The sequence below is a fragment of the Megalobrama amblycephala genome, linkage group LG12, assembly GCF_018812025.1.
Source record: "Megalobrama amblycephala isolate DHTTF-2021 linkage group LG12, ASM1881202v1, whole genome shotgun sequence".
NCBI lineage: Eukaryota > Metazoa > Chordata > Actinopteri > Cypriniformes > Xenocyprididae > Megalobrama > Megalobrama amblycephala.
Genome location: NC_063055.1, coordinates 10,174,721 through 10,191,714, shown reverse-complemented (window position 1 = coordinate 10,191,714; position 16,994 = coordinate 10,174,721). Strand labels below are relative to the sequence as shown.

General features: G+C 36.8%; 1 protein-coding gene and 1 long non-coding RNA gene across 22 annotated transcripts in view; one reads left to right on the top strand and one right to left on the bottom strand.

Moving 5' to 3' along the window:
• bcar3 (BCAR3 adaptor protein, NSP family member) overlaps positions 1-16,994 on the top strand; it is a 78,870-nt gene that overhangs the window by 25,174 nt on the left and 36,702 nt on the right. For 2 of the 3 annotated variants that reach the window (XM_048211481.1, XM_048211480.1), the window contains exon 4: positions 11,677-12,022. In XM_048211481.1, the coding sequence (XP_048067438.1) occupies positions 11,677-12,022 (346 nt within the window). Of the gene's footprint in view, positions 1-17; positions 260-11,676; positions 12,023-16,994 lie in introns of those variants that run through there. The other variant, XM_048211482.1, reaches the window with a different exon arrangement.
• The window catches only part of LOC125280738, a 49,613-nt gene that overhangs the window by 3,297 nt on the left and 29,322 nt on the right, over positions 1-16,994 (bottom strand). For 9 of the 19 annotated variants that reach the window (XR_007187717.1, XR_007187726.1, XR_007187718.1 and 6 more), the window contains 3 exons: positions 14,792-14,931; positions 8,465-8,533; positions 2,341-2,451 (listed from right to left, as the gene is read on the bottom strand). This is a non-coding gene — a long non-coding RNA (uncharacterized LOC125280738). Of the gene's footprint in view, positions 1-730; positions 843-2,340; positions 2,452-8,464; positions 8,534-14,791; positions 14,932-15,842; positions 15,997-16,994 lie in introns of all 19 variants that reach the window. The other 10 variants (XR_007187729.1, XR_007187725.1, XR_007187730.1 and 7 more) reach the window with 7 other exon arrangements.

The following is a 16,994-nucleotide window of genomic DNA, read 5'->3' as shown; positions in this document are numbered from 1 at the left end:
GTGTGTGTGTGTGAGAGAGAGAGAGAGAGAGAGAGAGACTTGGAGGAGATTGTAAGACTGCTTGAAAAACACCGGCACAGTTCATAGTGGGAGGTCAGTGGCAACATAACAGGATTGTCGTTCACGCACGTCTTGTTGTCCTTCAATCTGTGCACTACATCGCTATGTTTGCTGTGAAACTCTGAAACTCTTACTCACAGACTGCATAAGGAGAATATTTGGTTTTTGCATACTTGGAAAAACTACAACCTTTAGCCAGGTAAGAAAAGAAAGAAATTTATTTAGTGATTAAAGTTTCAATCTTTTTTGCACACACACACACACACACACATATATATATATATATATATATATATATATATATATATACATATATATATATACATATACATATGCGTGTTTGTGTGTATACATGTACATATGAATGTGTATACAGTATATATACAATACACATACAGTATATATATATTATAGTTTTTAAGTATATCATTTTGAACAACAAATAATGCTAAATATGATTGTCTAACCTTGCAAACTGTGACACTTTGTGTGTTAGATTCAGTAGCTGACAGTAGCTGTTGTGAGGGGTGTGTGTGTGAGTTTTATAAAGTCTTGCAGCAGCAGTATCTGTTGTGTTTGGAGTTGCTCATGTGGAAAACAGTGGCAGCCACTGCTGAGGACTTTAATAAATTTGTGATTAATATGTCACAAATCTCACTAGTCGACTCACAGGCTTAATACAGCACTGCGGGTCACATCGTAGATGTGTAGCAGGGGGTTGAGGCTTGACATCTCCTCTCACCCCTTACTGCTCAACAAAAGAAGGGTCCATTAAAGATTGACTGTAAAAGAGAAAGCTATGAAATTAGTATCTCAACAACTTTTATAACAAGAACAACTATCAGTGTGTGTTTACCTGTACAACAAAACAATCTATTAAATCAAAAAAATATCCTATCAAAAACAGCTCATTATTAAAAAACAAAATCATGTTTACATACAAAAATTGTTTCTGGTCTGGTCAAAACATACACAGACATGTGCATATCGAATAAGGGCATTAAAATGTAGAAAAGGTGTCGATGGCTACTCCTTGATAAAATCTTGTCATCTTATTTAGCATAATCAGTGGATTGTACATGTAAACACTCAATAACTTCTTGAAAGCAGAGGAACTGGGACCCTTTTCTGTTTTGGTCTCATTCTGTCCTCCCTTCAATGCTCTTGCTGTTTGTTTGTTTCTGGTGTTTTCCTCTAAACATGCTCATTACAGTAATTAGGGAGCAGTCGTGTTGCATGTGATTGAACTGGAAATCTTAAAGGATCTACTTATAGCACATAGAGCTGAGAGAGACGGATGTGACCGCTGACTCCACGCCTTCAGTGAATGGGCGTGTGGTGTGTTCACAAGTCTGCGTGGATTTCCACACTTCCTATTTTGATAAGCTTTAGTGCTGGGACTGCGTAATGAACCACTCAGGCCTGATTTGTGTCTGTTGACTACTGGTTAAGGAGTTTGAGTTGAAGTAGAAAGTGTTGTGTCTGTCATGGGGGGCAGAGGAGAGATGTTGATGTATTGTTGCCCATATGTTCGTCCCTCTGTGTGCAGCCGAGTGGTCCGCATTGGGAGAACTATGGTGCATTCTTGGTTGTTTTGTCTCCTGTTGCTTTACTGCTATTGTCAGTGACAATGGGACCCTCAATCAATGAGACAAACACAGTGATGTCATACAGGAAGTACTATAACTCTCACTCGGTAAAATCTAGACTAGCGGTTCTCAGCTGGTTTTGCTTCATGACCTACATTACCATTCAAAAGTTTGGGGTCAGTCAGATTTTGATTTGATCAAAAATAAAACACAGGAATATTGTGAAATATTATTACAATTTAAAATGACTGTTTTCTTTTTAAATATATATTTTATAATGTAATTTCCTGTGATTGCAAAGCTGAATATTCAGCAGCCATTACCCAGCCATCAGTGTCACATGATCCTTCAGAATTCATTCTAATAGGCTTTGTTACCAGTGTTAAAAACATTTGTTCTGCTTAATATTTTTTGTGGACGCTGTGACACAGGATTAATTTTTCAGGATTATACAACAACAATAACAATGAAAAACTCATTAATGTCACTTTTAAACAATTTAATGCAACCTGGATAAACAAAAGTATTAATTTCTTCTTTAAAAATCCTATTGACCCCAAACTTTTGAACGGCATGTACATTTTACATTGGACATTAAGTGGTGACCCAACACAAGACCACAATCATTTAACATCACATCAAACAGACACAATACTTTGTCAACATGAGATGTGAAAAATGGCGTACTAACCTTGTCTATCCAAAGTCCAATTTTTCAACTTTCGTCATGGCCATTTAAATCCAGTGCACCTGGTAACTCTCACATGATCCACACAGCAGGGATACCAGTAAGGGACGTGACCTAGGAAGTGACCACAGGAATTATGTCAGAATAACCAGATAGTAATCTCCCTATAATAATCCTACCACTAAAAGGACAATTCAACCAATTTACAGCTCGAATAACAAAACATAATTTTCTGTGGTAATCGACAGCATGTCAGACATCTTAACTTGAACCTGCTCCATTCTTTTAACATTGTTTAGCATGCACTTTGGTGCTACAATTCATTGGTTGGTTCTATCAGAACTACAGAATGTGTTCTCCACTCCTTCAGGCCATCATGGTTGATGCATGGCTGTGTGTTAAGAGCTCTTTAAACCCTACACTTGCTCTCCTCTCACTCGAGTCTTTGTGTTCTGTAAGCAGGTTTGAATTAATTAAAGGAGAACTGCATTATTCACGAGATTCCCACCAACTCCTGTGGGGGATGGCTGGACGGTGAAAGGGCCAGGGTGAGAATAGTTGTCTTGTTGTTTTGAAATGCGCAAAGAATTCTCCTCCTTCATGTATTTAACCTTTTTACTGTGAGAGTCTTGTTTGTATTACTTGCACATTTTGAGTATGAAAAAAACCAGTGTGACCTCGTCTTTGATTGTTATTGTAACCAGTACAATTCCTACATCTATCCCCCTTTTAATACTGTTGCATAATTGCCTCTGGATAATCCTTTTTAAGCAACCTGAAATGAGCAAGCAATAGCTTATTAGCAAGAAAAAAAAAAAAACATACTGAAAACATTTCTTCAAATGCCTCAAAGCCTTAAAGGGGTATTTCAGCCAAAACTGAAAATTCTGGAATTATTTTACTTATGCCCATGTCCTTTTATTTTCTGTGGCGGCGAAAAAGAAAAACATTTTAAAGGGTTAGTTCACCCAAAAAAGAAAATTCTGTAATTTATTACTTACCCTCATGCCGTTACACACCTTTAAGATCTTCGTTAATCTTCGGAACACAAATTAAGATATTTTAGTTGAAATCCGATGGCTCCGCGAGGCCTTAATAGGGAGCAATGACACTTCCTCTCTCAAGATCCATAAAGGTACTAAAAACATATTTAAATTGGTTCATGTGAGTACAGTGGTTCAATATTAATATTACAAAGCGACGAGAATATTTTTGGTGTGCCAAAAAAAACAAAATAATGACTTATTTAGTGATGGCCGATTTCAAAACACTGCTTCAGGAAGATTCGGAGCACAAATGAATCAGTGTATCGAATCTGCTGTTCGGAGCGTCAAAGTCACATGATTTCAGCCGTTGACAGTTTGACATGCGATCTGAATCATGATTCGATACACTGATTCATTGTGCTCCGATGCTTCATGAAGCAGTGTTTTGAAATCGGCCGTCACTAAATAAGTCGTTATTTTGTTTTTTGTTTTGGCGCACCAAAAATGCTTTATAATATTAATATTGAACCACTGTACTCACATGAACTGATTTAAATATGTTTTTAGTACCTTTATGGATCTTGAGAGAGGAAGTGTCCATTGCTCCCTATGGAGGCCTCACGGAGCCATCGGATTTAAACAAAAATATCTTAATTTGTGTTCCGAAGATTAACAAAGGATTTACGGGTGTGGAACGGCATGAGGGTAAGTAATAAATGACAGAATTTTCATTTTTGGGTGAACTAACCATTTAAGCATGTCCAAGCTGCTCTTTTCCATAAGTAAATGGTGACCACGGCTGCCAAGCAAGATTTTCAGTGACTTACAATGATTAGTCAGTTTGACACATAAAGGTATTGTATGGATTCCGAAGACTTGGAATAACTTTTATAGACTACTACTGTCTTATTCTGTCAAAACAGCCCCTGGTCGTCATCCATTTTCATAGTATTAAAAAGAGCTGCTCAGATATAACTTTTTTGGTGATAACTTTGGTGATAACAGATAACTTTTTTGGTGTTCTACGAGAGAAAGTATGTCATAGAGGTTTGGAACAACTTGAGGGTGAATAAGTAATGACAGAATATTCCTGTAAATTATCTCTGTAATCTGTGTACAAGACAGCTTTAAAAAGAACAAGATAATGGCTTTCCTGGAGAACAAAGGAAATTTAATGTTCCCAAACATGACAATGTATTAGCCAGAGGCAAATAAGTGTTTGATATAGGGGATGATGTCAGCCAGCAACCAGCTGTGCTTCCAGGATTGAGAGAGAAAGAGAATGGGCTACTGTGATTGACATTTTGAAGTGAGGTCATATGATGGCATGTCAGTCTAGAATAGAACAAGCACTTGAGAGAAAACTGGATAATCAATAGGGAGTCTACAGAGAAAATAGAAGAGCAAAGCATTAATTAAGAACCGTTTAATGAGCATTTTGCATATTCATGACCTCTGGGGAGGAAATGAAAGTTAACGGTTTAATTGTTTAGCATATGTAATCCAGAGCCACAGGGGACCCGTTTCTGCATATCTGCAGTGCTGACAGCTGTCTCTCTGCCTCACTGGGTGCTGAAATGTTGAAAATTACACCATGCTTAGACACCAAGTTAGCTTACAGTGGCCTTTTGACCTGGGCTAAGAGCAGGAGCAGGGAAATCACTTATGTTTAAGATTCCTGTTGCACTGAGTATGTAATAGTTACAATATATTTTACATTATAGTGTCCATGTTACACATATTAAACATTGCTGCTATTATTATATTTAACAATATTACACAGTGCTCACAACCATATAAACGTTTCAGCTTTTTTCTTTCAGTAGGGTTGTATAAAGCACTGAGAAATAACACTATGGGGAATTTTACTTAAAAGTTAAAGGATCTAGCTAAAAGTAGTTGAAAAAAATTTAATTGTTCTTAATCTTTTAAAAATAAAAAGTAGACTGATGAAATCAATGACTAGAGATTTTCTCAGCTTTGTCCGTAATTGCACCTGACTCAAGTTCATCCATCCTCAACGATGGGTATAATTAAAAAGCATTGATTTAAATTAAAGACTGTAGTGGTCAATGATGAGACGTTTCTTCACAAGAAAAAAAGAAAACATAGCTGAGGTCAATTACTTTTTACACCGAAATGATTTTCATTGGCTGTTACCTCATTACCTCAGTAAGGCCTCATTATTTATTAGAGGAAAGTTTTACAGAATACTTCACCCACAAATAAAAATGGCCATCATTTACTCACTCTCATGTCATTCCAAAACCTGTATTTATTTATTATGTTTCTTCTATATAATAAATGTTTGTAAGATGGATTTTGAAAGACATGAGGGTGAGTAAGTGCTGAAATAATTTTGTACTTTTGGGTAAACCATCCCTTTAAATCACAATCTCCTGTGAAATATGTACGTTGAAGGAAAGATTTATAATCATACCTATATAAATGGCCTCCTTCAGGAACCTGGAGGTTCTGCCCCCTTTAAAATCTGATCCCTTAAAAACAAATCTGATATGAGCATGCCCGCTTTTATCACTATATGTTCCTATTTTTATTTTTAGTAAGGTCACAGTTGCCCTCCTAAAATCACCAGTGTATATGAGTATCATGACTCAGACCCCTCACTTCCCCTGACACAGGAAGTCCAGATCTGTCGCCTCAGAGGAGCATGACTATCCGTCACGCTCTGAGACATGTGAGACAAATTAATCTGAAACCAAAATGGGATTCCTGACTAGCCAGGATGATAACTCAGTAACACTGATCTGTGGATTTTAATGTCTCCTAGCCATTACACACCACATGAAAAACAGCACCAGTGAATGGAGTCTCGTGTTTCAGGGCCCCGGGACAGCGCACAGGTGCTCCAGGTGCATAAATATACAGCTGAGGTATTCATAGAGGGATTTCATAACATTGCAAAGTGCCCTGATCAAACCATTAAAAACCCGCTGTGTGGATCTAGTCATTATACACCAGAACACCCAGACTGTGTAAAGAGTTACATAAACACAAATAAAAAGTGATTTACAGGTGTGTGACAGCTGTAGTCTGATACAGCGCATATATTTTCTTATTCTTTAAGAACAAAAGGACCAGCACAACTGTTATCTTTTTTAAATGTAAAATTATACTGAACAAAAAGGAGCACAGTCACATGATAAACTGATTCAGGACGTTGGTGGTCATGGATCAGTGCATTTTTGGGGGCAGAGGTGACTGTGGTAAGTTTGCAGGTTTAAACTCCCCGACAGGGCTTTACCAGGGAGTTTCCATGTCTTTCCATTCTCCACAGATGCACTCATTATCCAAAATTAACTCTGTCACACTGTGCACTGGTGGATAAATTGAGAAAACTTATCATGAATAATTTTTTTCTGACCACAAAACTGTATTTCCTGTGGAAGCTTGTTTCACCACGGAATAAAAAAGGTACTTGCGATCTCAACTGCGGGTTAACTTTTTTTCAGAATTGCGAGATATAAACTTGCTAATTCGGAGAACTTTTATTTCTGAGAAATAGTCGCAATTCTGACTTTATTTCTCAGAATTGCGAAATATAAACTTGCAATTCTAAAAAATGTCAGCTCACAATTCTGATATTTTCTCACAATTGTGTGTTTACATCTCACAATTCTGACTTTATAACTCACAAATGTGAGAGAAAAAAAGTAAGAATTATGAGATGAAAATTCACAATTACCCTTTTTATTCTGTGATGGAAACAAGCTTCCATAATTTCCCATTACTTCAAAAAGGATGTGGTAATTAACAACACATTTTTTGTGTTATTTTTTGTGACACATTTTGTGTACATAATTGACACAAATTGTGTAAATATAACACATTAGTGTGAAAAAAATGAGCAGGAATAACACATGGTTGAGTCAAAAGTAACACAAAATGTGTTGTCCTTAACTAGACACACGGGTGTGTTAAGATATAACACAGGTTGTGTTGTTTTTAACACATCTGTTTTAAGAATATATTGTTCCTTGTTGTAATTTTTTTAATTAATTTTATACTTCATTACAACATTAACCCTTGCAGCAGATAACAAAATGGTTATTTAAATTTTAAATAAATTATAATTAAGAATGTGACAATATTAGAATGCTCCTATTATAAGCATATTCAACTAAGCTGTCTATACTGTAGAATAAACATTATTTAGCCTGTGTCTACAATTTATTGAAACCTCACACAAAAATGATATCACAATGAAGATATTACAATTGTGCTGCTCATAATGCAAGGAATGCCGCCATATTAAAGGGTTAGTTCACCCAAAAATGAAAATAATGTCATTTATTACTCACCCTCATGCCGTTCCACTGCCGTAAGACCTTCGTTAATCATCGTAACACAAATTACGATATTTGAGTTGAAATTGGCTCCGTGAGGCCAAGGGAGCAATAACATTTCCTCTCTCAAGATCCATAAAGGTACTAAAAACATATTTAAATCGGTTCATGTGAGTACAGTGGTTCAATATTAATATTATAAAGCGACGAGAATATGTTTGGAGCGCCAAAAAAAAAAAAAACCCTAAATAACGACTTATTTAGTGATGGCCGATTTCAAAACACTGCTTCAGGAAGCATCGGAGCACAGATGAATCAGTGTATCGAATCTGCTGTTCGGAGCGCCAAAGTCACGTGATTTCAGCCGTTGGCAGTTTGACACGCGATCTGAATCATGATTAGATACATTGATTCATTTGTGCTCCGAATCTTCCTGAAGCAGTGTTTTGAAATCGGCCATCATGGATCTTGAGAGAGGAAGTGTCATTGCTCCCTATGGAGGCCTCACGGAGCCATCGGATTTCAACTAAAATATCTTAATTTGTGTTCCGAAGATTAACGAAGGTCTTACGGGTGTGGAACGGCATGAGGGTAAGTAATAAATGACAGAATTTTCATTTTTGGGTGAACTAACCCTTCAAGCTCTAGTGTTATATAATGCTAAAAGTAAGAGCCTTCTCTCAGCATTCTCTCACGTAATCCTTTCCAGTAACAATTTGATTCACATACATTGCTTGCATCAGATAAATAAACACTGAGGGACCAGGACAGGCTATATAATTCTGTTGGGCATCTTATTTTATTTGAATAAAACAAGCAGTTTTATTTACTCACCAGGGCCAAATTTCAGTCACAGCTGGTGCTCGGCAAGTGTTCATTTTGGACCCCGGATGCACTGCTGCACTGCAATTTATGGGAAAACACAAACAATATGAGCTGCTAACCCAGAACTAAATGAACAGTTATATGTAGCAGAGGAAGAACATTTGGGGGTGGATGGTGGTGAACTTTGTGGAATGAATCTGAGTATGAAATCAGCTCCCCCCCTTTTTATGAAGTGAATGAGATCATGCCAGACCTTAAACAGAAGCGCTGTCAGGGTCCAAGATTGAGTTTCACTCATCACAAAAGGGACAAAAGATGGTGACGGCAACACCAGCTCTGCTGCGTGCATGTGTGCCCCGAATAATGGGGTCAACACTCACACACACTCATCCAATGTCTGGGTCAGTGAACTCACACACCCACTGTTTATTTTCGATTGAACTATCCCTTTGAAAAAAAAAAAAAGTGCGATGCCTTCAAATCTAGCTTATACATAATTCCATAAAATCTGTCTCCACTTTCACTGCACCAATTAGTGGTCTTCGTGTGGCTGTGGAATGCTGAAGTAAACATGAGTTTGGAGACAACAAGGGAAGATCCTTATCTGCATGTTTTGTGGTCAGACTGAACGGAGTTCCCTCTCTTTGAGAGAGATGTCTCTGTTTTTTGTTTCTCTCTGTTGCTGCCAGGAGACAGGTCTATCAAACAGTGATGCGTTCCAATTTACCTGTGCCAGAGGGCACACATGGCAGGAGGTTTCATTTAAACACTAGCTGTTGATATCACCTGAAAGAATGTCAGAAGAAATAACACCCAGTAACATTTCACCTTATCTGTGAGGTCAATAATAGGTATAAACAGACTACTTGCCAGTATTATATATACCTTCATGTTAAGGAAATAGACTAACACTTTTTTTTTTTTTTTTGAAAGAAATTAATACTTTTATTCAGCAAGGACACAATAAATTTATCAAAAGTGACAGTTAAAGGTGCCCTCGAATGAAAAATTGAATTTATCTTGGCATAGTTAAATAACAAGAGTTCAGTACATGGAAATGACATACAGTGAGTCTCAAACTCCATTGTTTCCTCCTTCTTATATAAATCTCATTTGTTTAAAAGACCTCCGGAAAACAGGCGAATCTCAACATAACACCGACTGTTACGTAACAGTCGGGGTGTACACCCCCAATATTTGCATATGCCAGCCCACGTTCCCAACATTATCATTATGAAAGGCATTAGACAAGGGCAGAACGTCTGGATGTGCACAGCTGAATCAACAGACTAGGTAAGCAAGCAAGAACAACAGCGAAAAATGGCAGATGGAGCAATAATAACTGACATGATCTATGATATCATGATATTTTTAGTGATATTTGTAAATTGTCTTTCTAAATATTTCGTTAGCATGTTGCTAATGTACTGTTAAATGTGGTTAAAGTTACCATCGTTTCTTACTGTATTCACGGAGACAAGAGCCGTCGCTATTTTCATTTTTAAACACTTGCAGTCTGTATAATGCATAAACACAACTTCATTCTTTATAAATCTCTCCAACAGTGTGTAATGTTAGCTTTAGCCACGCAGCATAGCCTCAAACTCATTCAGAATCAGAAGTAAAAAATATAACAGTATACAATACTCACATAATCCGACGCATGCATGACGAACACTTTCCAAAAAGATCCATTTTGAGGGTTATATTAGCTGTGTAAACTTTGTTAAGGCACTGTTTAAGGCAAGCGCTAGCTCTGTGGGCGGAGAGCACGGGATTTAAAGGGGCCACAGCATAAATCGGCGCGTTTATAATGATGCCCCAAAATAGGCAGTTAAAAAAATGTATAAAAAAAAATCTATGGGGTATTTTGAGCTGAAACTTCACAGACACATTCAGGGGACACCTTAGACTTATATTACATCTTTTAAAAACATAATCTAGGGCACCTTTAAAGGGATAGTTAACCCAAAAATGAAAATTACCCTCACCCTCAAGCCATCCTAGGTGTATATGACTTTTTTCTTTCAGACGAATACAATCGGAGTTATATTTTGTGTAAGAAAAAGATCCATATTTAAAGCTAATTATTTTAGTTTTTAAAGTTTTAAATATGGATATTGTTCTTACACAAATGCACCACTTTGATTCAGAAGACCACCCGGAGCCTTGTGAATTATTTTTTATGATGGATGGATGCACTTTTTTGGGCTTCAAAATCTCATCCTCTATTTACTGCCATTATAAAGCTTGGAAGAGCCAGGACATTACTTAATACTGATTGTATTCGTCTAAAAGAAGAAAGTCGTATACACCTAGCATGGATTGAAGGTGAGTAAATCATAGGGTAATTTTCATTTTTGGGTGAATTAACCCTTTAAGACTATTACATTATTAGAAAATATGCTATTTACAGGGATGCAAACAGGTAAGGGGAACAAAAGGTGAGAACATTGTTTGGGGCAGGGGGCATGCTCCGCACGGATATTTTTTTAAAAAAGATATGTGCTTTTGTAGTTATTTTTTAATTACTTTATATATGTCCAAAACTGTAATCTTTCACAAAAAAACATATTGTTGCAACATTTTACCAAAATCAACATTGGGTCATATTATAAAAGATGAAGAGCTATGCACGCTATTTAAGACGGTATTGGCCGATTAGACGACAATACTGAACTGCAAACTGCCCTCTCTCTCTTCACCGTTCCCACATCTCAGACCTTAAATACATAAAATATTACCCTTTATAGACATAGTTTTTAAAGTAAAGAGTAAAGGAAGCACTGTACCGTACTTATTGAAACAACCAGTTCTTTATTTACCCTTGTAAGTTCACAAGTACCCTTGTAAGACCCCCCACCTCCCATAAAACACTTTTTCATTGGATCTATACAAATCCCATAGGTGACCTATTTTGATCTCAAAAAGGTGAGGAGTTTGCATCTATGTATTTAAAATAAATGCTGTTCTTTTAAAATGCTATCATCAAAAAGTATGCATCACAGTTTCCACAAAAACATTAAGTAGCTCAACACTTTTGAACATTAATAAATAATAAGAAATGTTTTATGAGTATATCAGAATGATTTCTGAAGGATCATGTGACACTGAAGACTGGAGTAATGGCTGCTGAAAATTCAGCTTTGCCATCACAGGAACTAATTACATTTTAAAATAAAGACTTTTCATGTACTGTTGTCTTTTTTACTGTTTTACAGAGCTGAGGATGATGGCAGAAGGGAGGTTTTCCAGTCTGCCCAGGAACATGCACGTCGGGCGGCAGTGCCCGCTCGCATCTTCCATGGATCTACTGAGCTCACGGACCGCCGTGGCAGAGATGCCGGTCAGCGGCTACCAGGGCGTCTCCATCCATGGCACACTGCCTCGCAAAAAGAAGAACAGCACTGGTTCCCCTGTGAAGCAGTGGGAGATGAATGGAAACGTGGGATCCTCAGCAGCTCCATACCCAGGCCGATATCGCCTGCCACCGTCACCGCTAATACACAACATTATTGAAGAACACCAGGCTTTCTACTCAAACAGGAAAGGCAGTGTCACGTCCAGGTAAACAGTATAACTATCTACACACCTGTCCTCTCCCAATGATTCAAATGCAACAAAGCCCTACAGCAGCCTCAAAAGCACCACAATCTTTGCAAAAAACTGAAAGCTACCCAATTGTTGAGGTGTTACTATTTTATGGACTCGTCAGCACCAACGCCCTTCAGATAAATGTACATGTAGTAAGGTTAAAAACACACTCCCAATTCATGAAATCATATACTGCTCTTTCCCTCAGCTAAGAGTAACATTACTATAATGAAATAGGCTTTCAAAGACAAAGTCAAGGTTAAGGTCAAGATTAAGGTGAAAGTCAACACCGCAGCAACTTAACCTGCCTGCTCTTCACAGCTTAGGCACTTTAACTAAAAATATCTAAAACCAAACAAATGATGAAAGTGTGAGAATGAGCAAGCCAGTTCGGTCACTTTACTGACTATATAAAAGTACAATATGATCAAACCATTTTGATCAAAATTGGCACTACAATATCACTCCAACACATCTGGTACTGGCTGTGCACATAAATATATGTCATATCTTGTTATAGAACTGTCCTATTATAGAATAGGACAGTTTAGTAAACACTGACCAAATTTTACATTGTACTATTACACCGTGTCCTAATCGTGACAAAGTAACAAGTGATGAAAACAATTTTGTTGCTGGAACCTTTTTGTGTTTTGCCCAGTTAGGACACAGTGTTATAGGACATTATAAGTTCATTGATGACTTGTTTACCTTCAGTACAATGCCTTCTGAATTAAACGTCATAGTATAAGTAAGTTCCAAGATGTAATATATGGATATTTTAACCGAGAAAGTTGGATGTCAGAGCAGTCAACACCAAGTCTTCAGCCTGACATTGCCCACCAACTGCTAACTTTACTGTTTTACTTCAGAAAATAGGACATCTGAGATCATAATCACAAAATACAAGCTGCTACTGGCTCAGTCTCATATACAGGACTGACTCCATCTCTTTTTCCTCACTATCTACCTGCGTCTCTTTGCAGTAGCTCTGGGCCTGTTTGACTGTATCATCCTCACTGACTTTCTGATCTTATCACAGTCTGCAACAAAGCAGTTTGTGTTTGTCCCTTATTTACGCAGACTGACTTAACAGGTAATATATCTCACCCTCAATAAAAGACCTGGCAGATATAGAAAAGTAATCTAGGTCTGGCTCTGTGGACAGTGTTACAGGTTATAGAGGGCACTTTCCACAAACAGGGCACAAAATAGGCCCTATATATATATATATATATATATATATATATATATATATATATATAAATGTTGATTGCCAACCTCAGGAGGTCAAACTAAATATTAAATTATAGCTCTTTTATTTTCTTTGCATAAACTTATATTTCCAAAAATTTAAGATAAAATAATATAAAAATAATATTTAAATATATAAGAATTATTAAGCCATGTTTTGGTAATTTAAATGAATAAATAAAATAAATTGTTAAGTTAATTATAAATAAATATAAACAATTAAAATACTAATTACTGCTACATTAAAAATTCAATAGATAATATAAAAATATGACATTATTTTGTCATTTATGGAAATCAAGCTTAAAACAAGCTACTTTTCACAAAACGTTAATTTTGTTAGATTATTATTGATATAACATATATAATAAGTTTCATAAAAACTAATCCAGTAAAGAAAATAAAAAATAAAAACTTTTTGCTTCCATAACTGAAACAGAGTGCAGACCATAAGACAAAACACTGATAACCTGAGGTGTTGTTCACTTCTTCAGCAAGTACTTTTACCAGAAGCTCCTCAGGAAAAGCAGAGGATAGACTAAATAGAGGCTTTTACATAAGTGTGTTTGTGTGTCTTTGAAAGCGTAGGTGTGTGTTTGGGTTTCCGTAAGACTAGTGGGCCATGTCTGTCCCTTGACATTTGAAGGTTACCTAATATTGGACTACTATTTCACAGCCACAAAGCTCACTGAGAGATAGGAGGTAAAAAATGACCACGGCACACAAAAGAAGCTCCTCTGGGCTGGCAACAGGGATAGCAACGACCTCTCGTAGCAGCCCAGTCACCATAACAACACCTTATTGCGACTCTGCGTGACACATGGAAAAAGAAATAGGTAGAACATAAACACTGTGCGTGGGTATAAGAGAGAGACAGGACAGAGAGGGGAACCTACAGCACAGAATAGGATTGTAATTCTCAATGTGGACACCTACATTAAATCAACCCAGAAGCAATAACTAGCTCCTGGAGGACTTTTTCCGATATTAGATTACTCAGAGTTGGAGACTCGTATAGCATTGTGATTAAATGTCAACCTCCTGAACGTCGGGCTGCAGAAATGCTCCACCAGTTTGAGTGTGTCTGTCTGCAGGTGAGTAGTCAGATCAGATAAGATGCCGATAAGTTTTGTTGCTAGCACTAAAACATTTATCTTTCATAAAACATAAAGGATTTAAGCACTTTGAGTCTCACTACCTGCATGTGTGAGGCATCTGTTCTAGCAATACAGACACACACACACACACACACACACACACACACACACACACACACACACACACACACACACACACACACACACACACACACACACACAGGGTCTTCACAGGTTAAAGTGAGGATTGTAAATTTATAGCTTGACTGAAAGATGAAAGAATTTTTGAAGAGACAGATTGGAAGAAAGATTGAGAGAAACACACAAAGAAAGAGAGAGAATGAGACAGATGAAAGAGATGATGGAGGAGCAACAGTGCCATTTAATTTACTTGTTAAAGCTGACCAAAGTGGTTCTTGTTGTTGACAGAACCCACTCAGCACCCTTATAACATGGCCTTGTCTCGGAGTGTGCCATGATTATCTTTGTTCCTCTGGCTTGGTTCAATCTGCAAAACGACAAAAATGACACCTGGAAAACATTAAAAAAACAAATGTTTACATCGTTTTAAATCTCTGATGGAAAAGATAACAGTGATTTCCTGGTGTTTTGCAATATATAAGGTAACAAGAACTCTTATGTGAGTAAATGAACAGTTTCATTGAAATAATAATAATAGTAATAGCATTTTTAATCGCAAAATACTTTACAAGCCAGAATATAAAAACATTTCGGGATTTTTTCTTCACCAGGATATTTTGTCACCAGACAGTGCCACCTATCTATCATAATGTTCAACATCACCTTCAAGATATCAACTGTATTATTTGTTATATTATTATCTTTAAGTGGATAAATGTACTCACATGAGAGCTTGTTAGTGTTAAGTGTCATTAATTTTTTTTTTTTTTATGCCAAATATTCCATGTGGTTATTCAATTAAAATAAGGTAATGAAACCGGCATGCATAATAGATTAGAAAAATCCACAAAATGTAGTTTAAAATAATTTTAGATGGAGTAATGAAAAACTTAAAAGTATTTAATGTCAGCTAACCATTTATTGAAATTTATTCTATGCTGGCTAGTTGAAATTAAATGCATAACAGTAATGATATTAATACCCTGCGTTTGCTAGCCGACTCAGGTCTTTGTTGGGCCATCCGGTATCTGTGTTATGTAACTTTGTTAGTGTTGCTAAGCTTTACGGAACCCAAACATTCCATAAAGACTACCAGGTGGTCCAAAGGATTTCCTTCTGCCACACAGTTCTGCTGATGTGACGTGAAACAGTTTTTGTTGGAGTCTCTTGTACTCTCTTTTCTTTCACACACATTTATATAAAACTATTTAGAATTACTGCAGACATCAACCCAAACCCACACCCTAACTAAAAGAAAAACTTTTGAATTTTCAATAAAAAAATAAATAAATAACACATACCTTATTTTTTAAACATTTTGTCCCCAAAGAGCAAGTAAACTCCATCACGCATAAGAAGGTAGGTTTGTACAGTATAGTCATGGGTATATAGTCTCCAGCCGACACCATGTTTGAAGATGTCCTACTTATCAAGTAGAAAGTGTTTAAAGGTGCCCTCGAATGAAAAATTGAATTTATCTTGGCATAGTCAAATAACAAGAGTTCAGTACATGGAAATGACATACAGTGAGTCTCAAACTCCATTGTTTCCTCCTTCTTATATAAATCTCATTTGTTTAAAAGACCTCAGAAGAACAGGCGAATCTCAACATAACACCGACTGTTACGTAACAGTCGGGGTGTACGCCCCAATATTTGCATATGCCAGCCCATGATCCCAACATTATGAAAGGCATTAGACAAGGGCAGGGAGTAACGTCTGGATCTGCACAGGTGAATCAACAGACTAGGTAAGGAAGCAAGAACAAATGGCAGATGGAGCAATAATAACTGACATGATCCATGATATCAAGATATTTTTAGTGATATTTGTAAATTGTCTTTATAAATGTTTCGTTAGCATGTTGCTAATGTACTGTTAAATGTGGTTAAAGTTACCATCGTTTCTTACTGTATTCACGGAGACAAGAGCCGTCGCTATTTTCATTTTTAAACACTTGCAGTCTGTATAATTCATAAACACAACTTCATTCTTTATAAATCTCTCCAACAGTGTAGCATTAGCCGTTAGCCACAGAGCACAGCCTCAAATTCATTCAGAATCAAATGTAAACAATATAACAGTATACAATACTCACATAACTCGCATGCATGATGAACACTTTGTAAAGATCCATTTGAGGGTTATATTAGCTGTGTAAACTTTGTTTATGCACTGCAAGCGCGAGCTCCGTGGGCGTGGAGCATGAGAATTAAAGGGCCAGTAGCCCTGAATCGGCTCATTTATAATGATGCCCCAAAATAGGCAGTTAAAAAAATGAATTAAAAAAATCTATGGGGTATTTTGAGCTGAAACTTCACAGACACATTCAGGGGACACCTTAGACTTATATTACATCTTTTTTTTTTAAAGTTCTAGGGCACCTTTAAAGAAGCCAGATAATAATATTTTTTTAAAACATAAATGCATTGGAGAGTGGGTAGCTGTGCTGC